General features: G+C 36.5%; 1 protein-coding gene across 1 annotated transcript in view; it reads right to left on the bottom strand.

Moving 5' to 3' along the window:
- The window catches only part of LOC138751708 (pituitary tumor-transforming gene 1 protein-interacting protein-like), a 64,649-nt gene that overhangs the window by 34,983 nt on the left and 14,711 nt on the right, over positions 1-14,955 (bottom strand). Inside the window, exons 4-5 of the mRNA XM_069914350.1 lie at positions 8,099-8,225; positions 2,957-3,022 (exon numbers count right to left, since the gene is read on the bottom strand). Of these exons, the coding sequence (XP_069770451.1) occupies positions 2,957-3,022; positions 8,099-8,225 (193 nt within the window). The remainder of the gene's footprint in view (positions 1-2,956; positions 3,023-8,098; positions 8,226-14,955) is intronic.

Raw genomic sequence — 14,955 nt, 5'->3', positions numbered from 1 at the left:
CAGGACATCACAGGGAAAACCCTCCCCACTACTGAGTTCATCTACAGGGAACGCTACCATCAGAGAGCAGCAGCAATTATTAAAGGCCCACACCAGCCAGCACATGCTCTGTTCTCGCTGCTGCCATCAGGAAAGAGGTGTAGGTGCCACAAGACTTGCACCATCAGGTTTGGGAACAGTTGCTACCCCTCCACCATGAGGATCTTCAATGACAAACCCAATAAGAAACTCATTAAAGACTCTTACTTGGGTACTTTATTGATTTTCTTTTTGTTCTGTCTGTATTGCAGTTTGTTTACATTCACTATCTGTTTACAGTTCTTTGATGACATGTTTACACTGTGTAGTTTTTATTTGCACTACCAATTAGTGGTAATTCTACCAGCACCCACAGAAAAAAGGAATCTCAAGGTTGAATGAAATGTCATGTATGTACTCTGACAATAAATTAACCTGAAATCTGAAGGGTATGGATATCAGACGAAGGGGAAGGCAAATACATTTTTCTTGACTTTTCAACAAAACATTTATTGAAAAATATTGTTTAAAAAGATACATTCTTACAAAAAGATGATTTAATCTTGGATCAAGAAGCCAAAGGAACTCAGCTAGGTCAGGCAGCATTCATGGAAAGAAATGGACAAGTTTAGAATTTGACATTTCTATCCATCAATGCTGCACAACCTGCCAAGGTCATCCAACTTCTCTCAATGTAGACGTGCATTGTTCAAATTTATTTTCTTTTATTTAAAGATTAGATCTTCCCTTGCAAAACATGTGAAAAGGAGGTTTGCTAGCATTGACATTGCTCATTATTTCAACTGGCACTTCACATACAGCACACCTCACTTGAGTGCATTTTAAAACACACATTCCTGGATTTTGGACTATGCTGGTTAATGCTACTCAACAATGCACAATTTGTTCAACTGGAAGGCCTCCCCAGGCTCCTTTCAAAGTACATCCCAAACCCTTGACCTCAACTACTGACAAAAACAAGGACACGGGGCACTTAGGAAACACCACCACAAAGTTTCCTTAATGTCCCCTTCCTGCCTTCTAAATCTAAAACCATCATGAACCAGAAATATATTATTGTTTCTTCATCGTCACTGGGTCCAAATCCTGGAGCACCTTCAAGAAATCGCAGTATTACCTTCTTAAGGGCAATAATGGGTGCTAGCCTTGCCAGTGATGCCCATATCCCAGAACATGAGAGATTAAAAAATAGATTTGGTGTTTTAGGCAGAGCAGAGGGCTACTCATTAATTTGGTCAGCATTTGATAAGTTTTCCTAGAGCAGTGCTTCTCAACTTTATCTTTTCATTCACATACCGCTTTAAATATTCCCTATGCCATAGGTGCTCTGTGATTAGTAAGGGATTGCATAAAGTAATATGAAAAAGTTTGAAAACCACTGTTTTAATCGTACCTAATTGACTCATTATGTGTATGGTTTCATAACTCCAAAGGAAATGGGCCAATGACAATTTTTCTCAAGCAAAATATTTCAGTAACAATTGGATCCAGAGCAGTGATTCTCAACTTTCCCTTCCCACTCACATACCACCTTAAGCAATCCCTTACTAATCACAGAGCATCGATGGCATAGGGATTACTTAAAGTGGTATGTGAGTGGAAAGAAAAAGGTTGACAACCACTGCCTAGAGGCAGCCTGCAGACTGCCATTACAGTGCCTGCTTTTGGTGAAAAACTTAGATATATACCAATGTACATCTTCAAACTTGACACCAAAGGATATAAAAGAATCAATTTTGTCAAAGAACATAGCCTCACTCTTGCTTCAATTCATCCTAGCCCCCAAAAGAATCACCAAGTCCTACTTCATGGAAATATTCCATTCAATCAAGCTAGTGCCACTTGCCTGTGTTCAGCCACAACCCACGAATATTTCATATCTATGCACCTATCTAAATGTCTTTAAAGACTAAGTCTTCCAATGCGAAGGATGTTCTTAACAACTTGCAATAATATGGAGGACACAGAGAGGGCCTATGGGATGACCATTTAAGTTAGATCCTACTCTTGGTTGGATAGAAAGTTTGCCAAAAGCATTGTCCTTATAGTCTGTGAAATGCCCAAATTGGGCCAATCTCTAAACCCCTCTCAAAAAATTAAGCTTTTTCTGCAATAACTGCTGCCCAGCAACTTTGTACAAAAGGGAATTGTCTTTGAGAGATAAGGTGCCGGGACTATCCAGTTCACCCAGCCTTCTCAATGAAGGGAGCCAAATAGAACCCAATGAAATGGAAATATTTGATCTACACATTGGAAATTCACACATTGCAAAGCAGACAACTTGCAGATGCCCATCAAGACTAGCATTGGGTATGGATAGCCTTTCCATTTTGTTTGGAGTTCTGTGAATGATGGTTCTGCAGACATATTCTACCATGAGTTGCCATACAATTTGAAATATGAAGAGGTGAAAAGCTATAAGAAATAGGGCACACTTCTGAATTCTGTATCATGTCAACAAGTTTTTGTTGGTTATGAGGGAGTGTCCAACCCACTTGATCTTGGCAACACATTCCATACTTTCTAGTCTTTATTTTAAATACAGGATTATTCCCCCCAGCAGATCACCAGCATCGCCAAATCCTTATCAACATCAGGTAATCAATGATTGAGTCCACTACCTTCAAAAGAACATAGGTCAACTTCCTTTTATTCATGATGGCTACTGAAGCAAACTCACAATAGAAATCAATAAAAGAGATGCCAAGACTTCCCACCCTAAATTCAGCCTTCCAATGTTTGCAGTTCCTTTCCTTTCTGCTTTATGTTATTTTGGAACTTACTTGGATGGAGCATAAAAGCAAAATGGTAACCAAAGAACAAGATTAACCAGCAAGAACAAATGACTTCACAGACACTCCAGAAATAAGAATAGAACTTAAATATTAAAATATTCTGCAGTTATTCACTCACTCACCTCTGCTCACTACGTTGCATCCTCTCTTCTTGTTGCCTGGCCAGACTCACTTCCTCTTCATCAGTACTATGGCAAGGAAATTGATAAACAAATTATGTTTCTATTGATACTTCAGTCATACAAATTGGACATAATTTAACTGATGAACATTAATTTCAGTTATTCCTACTCTTTTGAATTGCTATGAACATAAAATTGCAGAAATCTAATATCTTATTCCAGATACTTGAAGAAATTTACCAATAAAGTACAGCGTACGATAAAAAAAGGTTTCTTACTCACAACTTCCATCACAGAAAACCATTAAAGTGCTGGAAGTTTAATATTTGCCTGAAGTGGTATCAAGTCAAAGTCTCATCAGATGGAACTTTATAGAACAAGAGTATCCTATCACTGGAGAAGGAACTGGCCATTTGGGACAAAGCTCAGAAGTCTCTTTATTACTGTTGTAACATTTTGGAATTCTGCAGCATTGAGAACTGTGGATCACAAGTCATCAGTATGTTCAAAGTAAAACCAATCAAGAAATTATGAGGACCAAGGAGGGAAGAAGTCAATGGATAAATCAGCTTGATCTTATACATGATGCTATCCGGTACCGCACAGATGGCAGTCTCTTCGATCTGAGGCGTCTGCAAGCTCAACCAAGACACAAGAGCAACTTGTCCGTGAACTACTCTTTGCAGACGATGCCGCTTTAGTTGCCCATTCAGAGCCAGCTCTTCAGCGCTTGACGTCCTGTTTTGCGGAAACTGCCAAAATGTTTGGCCTGGAAGTCAGCCTGAAGAAAACTGAGGTCCTCCATCAGCCAGCTCCCCACCATGACTACCAGCCCCCCCACATCTCCATCGGGCACACAAAACTCAAATCGGTCAACCAATTTACTTATCTCGGCTGCACCATTTCATCGGATGCAAGGATTGACAACGAGATAGACAACAGACTCGCCAAGGCAAATAGCGCCTTTGGAAGACTACACAAAAGAGTCTGGAAAAATAACCAAATGAAAAACCTCACAAAGATTAGTGTATACAGAGCAGTTGTCATACCCACACTCCTATTTAGCTCCAAATCATGGGTCCTTTACCGGCATCACCTTCGGCTCCTAGAACGCTTCCACCAGCGTTGTCTCCGTTCCATCCTCAACATTCATTGGAGCGACTTCATCTCCAACATCGAAGTACTTGAGATGGCAGAGGCCGACAGCATCGAATCCACGCTGCTAAAGATCCAACTGCGCTGGGTAGGTCATGTCTCCAGAATGGAGGACCATCGCCTTCCCAAGATCGTGTTATATGGCGAGACACCGAGACAGAGGTACAAGGACTGCCTAAAGAAAACTCTTGGTGCCTGCCACATTGACCACCGCCAGTGGGCTGATATCGCCTAAAACTGTGCATCTTGGCGCCTCACAGTTCGGCGGGCAGCAACCTCCTTTGAAGAAGACCGCAGAGCCCACCTCACTGACAAAACAAAGGAGGAAAAGCCCAACACCCAACCCCAACCAACCAATTTTCCCTTGCAACCGCTGCAACCGTGTCTGCCTGTCCCGCATCGGACTTGTCAGCCACAAACGAGCCTGCAGCTGACATGGACATTACCCCTCCATAAATCTTCATCCGCGAAGCCAAGCCAAAGAAGGAAGAAGATATTCCAGAAACTGCTTTCTACTTTTTACTGAAAATTGTCTGAACTTTCTTTCAAAGATGATCAGGAAGGCAGTCTTAATTCTCTAAGCAGCATTTATATCTCACCAGTATACAAGGTGATTGCTATAATTTTCTATTTAAATAGCATTTCAAAACTACTTGGGATATCCTAAAATTGTTAAAACATCTTTAAAATCCAAGTCCTTTCAAATGGGCTTGGCAATTATTCCCACTAAATTGCCCTTTCAGGGCAATTAAAAAAATTGCTGATTCTGAATCCCTTTTGAAAGTTTTGACTGAATCTGCATTCACTCTTCTGTCATTCAGACTAGGCAACATAGAGCTTCATTTTAGATTATTGCAATTTTCATGAAAGTTCAGTGATCCAAAATATTATTTTTGTTTTACTCTCTAGAGGTACTGCCTGATCTTTTTCCAGCATTGTGTTTTTATTTCAGATACACAGCATGTTCAGTATTTTAATCTCAAATCTTAATTTGCTACATTTAAAGAAAATTGCTCATGTTGCCTTTAATACTTTTCTCAAATAATTTTTTTAGAAATTCAAAAGCATTTTTTAGGCTTACACCATATGCAGCCCAATTAACCGACAACTCCTGCACATGGTATAAATTCCTTACAGACAGCACGGGATTCAAAAGAAGGTTACTGCCGCTGTATCAGCATTGCGCTAACCGGAATCCTGTTACCATGCCGTTCTAAATTTATAACTATTCATTGTGATCACTTATCTCTCTTGTGTACTAGAACAAGGAAAGCAATTTTTTTTCTCAATTCATACTGTCTAAAGCTTTCATCATGTACACATTTGATAAATTAACAAAATATCTCATGCTTGTCAATAATAAGGCCAACATCAGAGATTAACTTGCTTTGTCATTTTCAAGAGAGACTCATTTTTCAGAAATGCTGAAAATGGAAAGAGAAACAGCATGACAAATGAAATGGAGGAAATGCATTCCAGAGAATTGGGCCAAAATGGCCAAAGTTCTGTCCTGAGTGGGAAATGCTAAACAGCTAGAAATGGAAGAATAATGGGAGCATTTGAAACACATTGCAGAGGTTGAGATATGTCAATAAGGATATTTTGAGGAATGAATTGAATTGAGAGCTTGCAAAAAAAAAAAAATCAGGATTTCAACTGCACTAGGATTGAAGGTGGACAAATGTTACACATTGATTCTCCTTTATTTAAGAGAGTGCATTTGCCTCTAGTAAAGTAACTAAACACTGCTATTGGCACAATGAGGTAATTTGGAAACAAAATTCTAGTACTTTGATCACAGGATTTGCAGCAGCATGAATCTTAATACTTTACCATGGTGGATCTTTTTAGTGCTGTATTGAGTGTCATTACAAAATTTTATGGTTTATATCTTGTGCTTCATTGGACATGCAGTTATGCCATCATAATGAAAACCATTCATGTGTTCTCAACATTATGAATTCCGTAAGTTGATGAAGGAAAGCCAATGGACTTCAGTAAAGCCTTTGACAAGGTCATGCGTGGGAGGCTCATCAAGAAGATTCAGTCAATTAACGTCCAGGGTGTAATAGTAAATTAGATTAGACATTGGCTTTATGAGAGAAACCAGGGAGCAAGAGTAGAGGATTGCCTCTCTGACTGGAGACCTTTGACTCATGGTGTGCCACAGGGACTGGTGCTGGGTTCATTGTGGTTAGTCATCTATATCAACAATCTGGATGAGAATATGGTAAATATGGATCAACAAATTTACAGAATGCACTATGATTTGAAGTGTAGTGTACAGCAAGGAAGTATTTCAAAGCTTACAGAGGGATCTGAACCAGCTGGAAAAATGGCAGTTGGAATTTAATGCAGACAAGTGTGAGGTGTTGCACTTTGTGAAGAACCAGGGTACGATTTGTACAGTAAACAGTTGGGAACTGCAGTGTGGCAGACAGAGGGATTTAAGAATACAGATATCCAATTACTTGAAAGTGACATCACAGGTAGACAGGGTCAAAGGAGGCTTTTGACACAATGGCCTTCATAAATCAAAGTACTAAACACAGGAGTCAGGATAATATGTTAAAGTTGTACAAGACAATGATGAGGCCAAATTTGAATAAGTTTTGGTCACCTACTGATGGAGAAAGTAGGTGACCTACTTAATAAGATTAAAAGAGTGTAGAAAAAAATACAATGATTTTGCTGGGACTTGAAAAGCAGAGTTATATGGAAAAATTGAATAGATTGGGACTTTATCCCCAGAAGTATCAGAGAATGAGGGGAGAATTGATACAAGTATATAATATTATGAATAGAGATAGGGTAAATGGAAACATTTTTTTCTACTGAGGTCAGATGAGACAAGAACTAGAGAACATGGGTTAAGGGTGAAAGATGAAATGTTTAAAATGAACATTGGAATTTCTTCACTCAGAGGGTGGGAAGAATGTGGATCAATCTGCTGGCAGTGGTGGTGCATGAGAGTTCGATTACGACATTTAAGAGAAGTTTGGGTAGCGTACGGATGGGAGAGGTATTGACGGCTATGGATCAGGTGAAAATCGATGAGACTAGGTGGAATAAATAAATCAGCGCAGAATAGATGAGCTGAAGGGCCTGTTTCAGTGTTGTAGTGTTCCATGGAAGACACATAACTGATACCTATTTTTGTCAGTAAGAACTAAACCCATATTTGTAAGCATTCTTCACTATGGGTCATTCATAAATTGACTATTTAGAATGCTGATAAAACCAAATACAGTTTTGTAGTCAGCAGAGTAGGATTTGGGGAGATTAATCTATGGTCTGGATATAACCCTATAAAGGCAAAAAAAAGCTCTCAAGTTAAGATTTAGCATTGTCTATCACCATTAAATCAACATATCTGGTTCCCAACCACATCATTTATGTCTCAAAGTTGTGGAGCTTTAAAAACTAATTCTTTCCAATACAGGTTGTACCTCTGTAATTTGGCGACAATGGGACCTGGCCATTGCCAGACCACAGAAAATGTCAGAAAACAGAAATTTGACCCCCAAGGAAACCCCCTAGGTAAACATATTAAAGATAAACCAAAGCTTAAAACAGGAAATAATACTGTGGGTGGCACAGTTAGCACAATGCCTTTAGTGCCAAAGATCAGGTCATTATAAACTTCTTACAAACAGCACGGGACTTGAACTACGGTCCCAATCGTTGGCGCTGTAAAGGTGAATCTGTCGCCATAAGTACAAACTCCTTACAGACAGCCCGGGACACAAACCCCAGTCCAGACCACGGCAGATTGAATGGGACCGGGGTTCAAGTCCCAGACAGTCTGTAAGAAGTTCATACCAACAGCAGCAGATTCAAACGTGCCAGACCATAGAAGACAGGTACAACCTGTAATATACAATATGGGCATTTATACTGCAGTTTACTCTTCTTAATTGAGACCCAAGATTAAGCCCTTAATTCAGACTATATGCCTGCTCAGAATATTTCAAAAAGGATAATTACCAGCGGGATTTCTTCTTACGACAACACACTTTGAACTTGCAACAACAATAACAGCAGCAACACACCAAAGGTAGCAGAATGAGACCCCCAACAATGGATATTGCAATGATCAAGGATTCAAAGTTTACTGTAAAAGAATGAAATGAAGTAGAATTAATGGGAATATAACTTTCTATCAGATCATCATACCTTTTTGAGGAATAGATATTCTGTATGTTGTTTTGATCCAAAATTGTAATATTAAGCCAGAACAAAAGTAATCTTAATGATGTTACAGAAACAAATGCATGGTTGTCAATAGTTTTGATTTCCATAACTGTATGTTTGGCCTTTTATTTTCAGCAACTTCATGCAAACAAATAAGTACTTTTCTATATCAATTTGCTTTTAAACCATAAACTAGATACAAAACTCCAACTTACAATAAATGCTTTTCATAGGTTACATAAGTTTACAGTGATATCATAGGATACTTAACTCTAACTTGTACTTTTAAACTATCCAGAAAAACGATCTTAAATAGGCAAAGTTAGTTAAATCTCATCTGGATTTGTTTTGTAGTTCCTCTAGCAGTTGCTGTGCCCATGAACAGAAGCATTGTGAAAATGACTTCCTATCCACCTGTACAAGCTCTAGTTTCTTTAATTTTACAAAATAATTGTAAAGAAAATGGTCATAGATCTTTAAAGATGTGGCAAAAGATTTGTATTTTACAAAATCCTCTACCCAGGAATCTGCTTCTTCCATTTCTGAGACTTTGCCCAGCCAATGTTCTCCTTGGTCTCTCCCAATAATTCTCTGAATTAGCTGTCAGAAGCATGGAAATGTGGTCCCAAACATGGTCCTGCATCAAAATCTGTAAAACACAACTCTGAGATGGCACTGGTAGCTCGGAGGGGATCTCACAATTGTGTATTATAATTTATTACAAGCATTTCCCTCACCGGTATGTCAATATGTGTAGATTAAAAGAAGTAAGTTATCAAGATTTGGAATGTTTAAAAAATTACAGTCAGAAATCCTGTCCAAAATAAAATTTCAGTTTTTTTTTCAGACACTTTATGCTCTTAGAGGATTTTTTTTTACATACTTATGGTGCATTTGAACATCAGCACCTCCTTCTGTCTCACTATCTGGTAACAATTTTGAAAATTTTACTTGTGTGTAGAAACACCTGCAGGGCCAGCTTATAAAGAAGACACCAGACGAAAACACATTTTGAGAGCAAGATCATCTGAAAGGGAAAAATAATTTACATGAAAGTGAGCCTGATTTTGTGCAATGCAGCGCTGCCACCCAGTGTATTTTTTTAAATAATGGAAGCAGTCTTCAATAACTATTTTTCCAGAAATGCTTTGTCATGCATTTCTTACAGATTATAAAATTATTCATTAAATGTATTACTTTATTTATAGAAAAGTAATGCAATTCTTATTCAAGTGAGCTGCAACTATCACTTAACTGATGCCATCTTTCAGCAGTAACTTGCACCGTGTTTGAGAAAGTTTTCAATGGATGCAGCACAAGAATATATGCCTCTTGAGTTAACATTTCTCATTCATAAGGTTGTGGCTGATTTGATCTTGGCCTCAGCTCGATTCCTTCTTGTTCTTTAGAATCATCAACTATTTTGTAATTCAAAAATTTGTCTCTCTTCGCCTTGAATATCTCAATGATTCAAGTAGCCACTCTGGAGTGTAAATTGAAAAGATTCATGACTGAGAGAAGAACAACTATTTCTCCAATGTAAATGGAGAACAATTTGTCCTGAATACATTCTCGGTTAAATTGTCAGAACAAGGGGAAGCATTCTCTCAAAATCTACCTGCTTAATTCCCTCAGAATCTTTCAGTGAGATTGTAAAATCATTGAATTGTTGTAGCACAATAAGAGGACATTTGGTCCAGTCTCCAGTCTTTACCCTGAAACCTGAAAAATCTATCCTTCCACATACTTATTTCATTCTCTTCTATTTTCACTAATATCCAATAGGAAGGACATGGAGGATTGAGAGAGAGAGAGTACAGTAAAGGTCAATCAGGATGTTTCATGAATTGGTGTGGACTATAAAGAGAGGTTGGAGATACTTGGATTGTCTTTTTCTGGAGCATCATAGGCCAAAAAGCAACCTCATTGAAACATAAAATTTTGAAAGTCAGAAATAGGATTTAAAAATTCCCAGGATTAAAATTTCAAATATTACAGAGCACAGGTCAAGATGAGAGGGGAAAAGTTTATAGAAGTACAAACCAAGTTTAAAAAAAAACACTTGAGGTGGTAGAAGCAAAAACAATAGCAACATTTAACTACACGCAAGCAGATGGGATTATTAGATTAGTGCAAACATAGTGGGCCAAAAGGCTTGTTCCTGTGCTGTACTGCTCTTTATTCTATGTCATCTGAACTTTTTGTAGAAACCATCTTTCTCTTACAAGATGCACCAGAAGGAAGATACCGGTACCGATCTTCCTACAAGTCTGGTGATAAAGCACTTCTAAGAATGCTTCTTGCCATATTTCAAATAAATAGGAAGTTTCTAATTGCTTCAAGAATTTCAGCACCACCAAACTATCTATAGGATCAATTTTTGAACACTTTCCTTCAAGCACATCCATAAGAATAAGAATTTATTGTCATGGACATGTCACAAAATTCATTGTTTTACAGCAGCTTCACAGGTAAAAATAAGGCTAAAAATTACATTTAAATAACAAATAAATTAGTATAAATACAGGTATGAATATATAAATGCAGGTATAAATAATACAGGTATAAATATATAAATACAGATATAAATAATACAGGTATAAATATATAAATACAGGTATAAATTAGTATAAATACAGTATAAATAATACAGGTATAAATAATACAGGTATAAATAATACAGGTATAAATATATAAATACAGGTATAAACAATACAGGTATAAATATATAAATACAGGTATAAATTAGTATAAATACAGGTATAAATTAGTATAAATACAGGTATAAATATATAAATACAGGTATAAATATATAAATACAGGTATAAATTAGTATAAATACAGGTATAAATAATACAGGTATAAATATATAAATACAGGTATAAATAATACAGGTATAAATATATAAATACAGGTATAAATAATACAGGTATAAATATATAAATACAGGTATAAATAATACAGGTATAAATATATAAATACAGGTATAAATTAGTATAAATACAGTATAAATAATACAGGTATAAATAATACAGGTATAAATAATACAGGTATAAATATATAAATACAGGTATAAACAATACAGGTATAAATATATAAATACAGGTATTAATAATACAGGTATAAATATATAAATACAGGTATAAATTAGTATAAATACAGGTATAAATATATAAATACAGGTATAAATATATAAATACAGGTATAAATATATAAATACAGGTATAAATTAGTATAAATACAGGTATAAATAATACAGGTATAAATATATAAATACAGGTATAAATAATACAGGTATAAATATATAAATACAGGTATAAATAATACAGGTATAAATATATAAATACAGGTATAAATAATACAGGTATAAATAAATAAATACAGGTATAAATATATAAATACAGGTATTAATAATACAGGTATAAATATATAAATACAGGTATAAATTAGTATAAATACAGGTATAAATAATACAGGTATAAATATATAAATACAGGTATAAATAATACAGGTATAAATATATAAATACAGGTATAAATAATACAGGTATAAATATATAAATACAGGTATAAATAATACAGGTATAAATATATAAATACAGGTATAAATTAGTATAAATACAGGTATAAATATATAAATACAGGTATAAATAATACAGGTATAAATAAATAAATACAGGTATAAATAATACAGGTATAAATATATAAATACAGGTTTAAATAATACAGGTTTAAATAATACAGGTATAAATATATAAAACAGGTATAAATAAGGCTAAAAATTACATTTAAATAACAAATAAATTAGTATAAATGCAGGTATAAATAAATAAATACAGGTATAAATTAGTATAAATGCAGGTATAAATATGGCTAAAAATTACATTTAAATAACAAATAAATTAGTATAAATGCAGGTATAAATACAGGTATAGAAAGTGGGGTAGTGTCTGTGAAGTGCCAGTTGATGAAGTAGACAAAGACGATGTGGTCAAACAATAGTCATGGCTTTTATTAGCAGAAACTCATGGTAAAATAATGAAAGACAATAGGTGCATATACAGTTATATCCAAGGGGAGTGTCCTTAACAGTAGAGATAATGCACAGCCAATGTTAGTACAGCAAGGCTTGCCAGAGGGGAGACAGGCAGTTTGGCAGACATTCACCACAGTCTCCCCCCAGCAGAAGAAGGGTTAAAATCAAAAAGACAGCTGCTAGGAAAGACTGAAGCAAGCAATACATGGATACCATGTTTGGCCTTGAGATATCCTAACAGCCAAAATATGCCAGTATCTAGCAAGCAATCGAAATATAATGAGATGTTTTATGAATATGTCAGCCTATCAGGTTGTTTACAAATTCTGGTGCTTCGTCTCAAAACAGGTGGCTCCTTTGCAACCTTGGGAACTGGTACAGGTCCTGGGTCAGTAGTGTGGGAAGGAGTGACTTCTGGACCCGCACCAGAATCGCCAGCGTGAGGCAGTGGAGCCTCAGCATGGTCATCTGAAAGCTGACCAGGGGTCACAGGCTTGGGGGGTGAGTCCAACCTCTCAGGCTCACTCTGAGTAGGGGTGCGAGGAAGGGGCGAACCAGGCAAGGCCAGATCTCTTAGGGGTATAGTGTCAGTACTCCTGTCTGGGAATTTAACATGAGCGTAGTTGTGGTTAGTATGCAGTAGCTGAACTGGTTGGACTAGGGGGTCTGTTTTATGTGCCCGAATGTGGTTCTTCAGCAGCACGGTTCCAGGCTCAGATAAACAGACTGGCCAGTCCATCACAGTTCCTGATTTCCTAGGAAAGGCAAATATACGTTCATAAGGTGTTTGATTTGTTGCCGTACACAATAGGCCAAATAGAATGTAGTGCTTCAGGCACCACCTCCTACCACCGGGTAGCAGGGTAACCATGTGTTTTTAAAGCAAGATTAACAAGTCTTCCATACTGTAGCATTAGCCCTTTCGACCTGCCCATTGCCCTGCGGGTTGTAGCTCGTGATACGGCTGGTGGCAATCCCTTTTGGTACCAGGGCTCGCCGCAGTTCAGAGCTCATGAATGCTGAGCCTCTATCGGTATGTATGTAGTTGGGAAAAACCAAAAATGTTGAAAATTCCGTCAAGTGACTTAATGACAGATGCTGACGAGAAATCAGGGCAGGGTATCGCAAAGGGAAACCTGGAATATTCATCAATTACAGTAAGGAAATATATATTTTTGTTGTTGGAAGGTAATGGCCCTTTAAAATCTAAGCTAATCCTCTCAAAAGGTCTGTTGCCTTGAAGAGAGTGGCCTCTGGAGCTTTGAAGTTTTACAGTTTGCATTCTACGCAAACAGGACAGCTTTTAGTCAGTTCTTGTTATTCAGTTATTGCTAATAAAATTGAAGTGCCAGTTGATGAAGTAGACAAAGATGATGGTCAAACAATAATCATGGCTTTTATTAGCAGAAACTTATGGAACAATAATGAAAGATGCATATACTGGGGAGTGTCCTTAACTGTAGAGATAATGCACAGCCAATGTTAATACACCAAGGCTCACCAGAAGGGAGACAGGCAGCATGGCAGACATTCACCACACACTGTCCATTCAGAAATCTTATGGCATGGCTCAGAGTTCCATCTGCTACAGAGTGGAACTGTACACAACTGGTCTCATGGTTATTATTCTCATTGTTGCCTCCTAGAATTAATGCCTCTGAGGAATCTATCCTTTGTTTTACATTTATAAACAGCCCCTTGGCAACATGATCTAAATTCTTGATGCCAATTTCCACTAATACGTCAATGACACTCAACTTTATCTTATCAACACCTCATTAAAACTGTCCACTATCTTAGAAACTGAGAGACTGCTTATTTCACATCCAGCGCTGAATGAGCAGAATTTTTCTCCAAGTAGTTAGCAATAAATTGCTTAATGCCACAGTCTTCAATATCCACTCTACAATACCTTTAGGCCCGACAGTATTTTTATTGGGTAGTTTGCAACCTCTGAAAGGTTTGGGATTAGATAAATTTCAACTTGCTTTTATATATTTAGCTTTATCTGTAGCAAAAAAATGTATTGCTCGTACGTGGAAAGATACGAATATGATTGATATTAATAGATGGCATAATGAGATGAAATATTGTTTAATAATGGAAAAAATTACATATGTTTCGCATGATAACTATAGTTTCTTTATTAATAAGTGGTTGTTATATTCAGAATATTTACATTTTGATTTACATTGATTAGATCTTAATATGTATGCTTAATTTTTTCTTTTTTTTGGCTTCTTTTTATGGCTCTCCTTCGGAGAGTTGGCTGAGGGGGGGGGTTCTTTTGTTTCCTCTTTCTTTTATTTCTTTTATATAAAATATAACATTCATGTTTATGGTTTATTGTTATATATGTTACTTATTATCTTTGAATGAATAAATAAAGTTTAAAAAATATATCCATACTACTACTTCCCTCATTTTAAATGCTTTATATAACATACTTTGACAAAGCTAATAACCCTCCACTATATTTTCATATGACAAATGATCTTTAGATATTAAGAACATCAAACAATAAGAGGATAATGCAGGAAAGTGCTGATGAACAGCAGAATCAGCCATGTCATTAAAGGGAACAAATAGTTTACTCATGCTTTTAATTCCTATGT

The sequence above is a fragment of the Narcine bancroftii genome, chromosome 1 (genome assembly GCF_036971445.1).
Source record: "Narcine bancroftii isolate sNarBan1 chromosome 1, sNarBan1.hap1, whole genome shotgun sequence".
NCBI classification, from domain to species: Eukaryota; Metazoa; Chordata; class Chondrichthyes; order Torpediniformes; family Narcinidae; genus Narcine; species Narcine bancroftii.
This window is presented reverse-complemented; position numbering and strand designations above follow the sequence as displayed.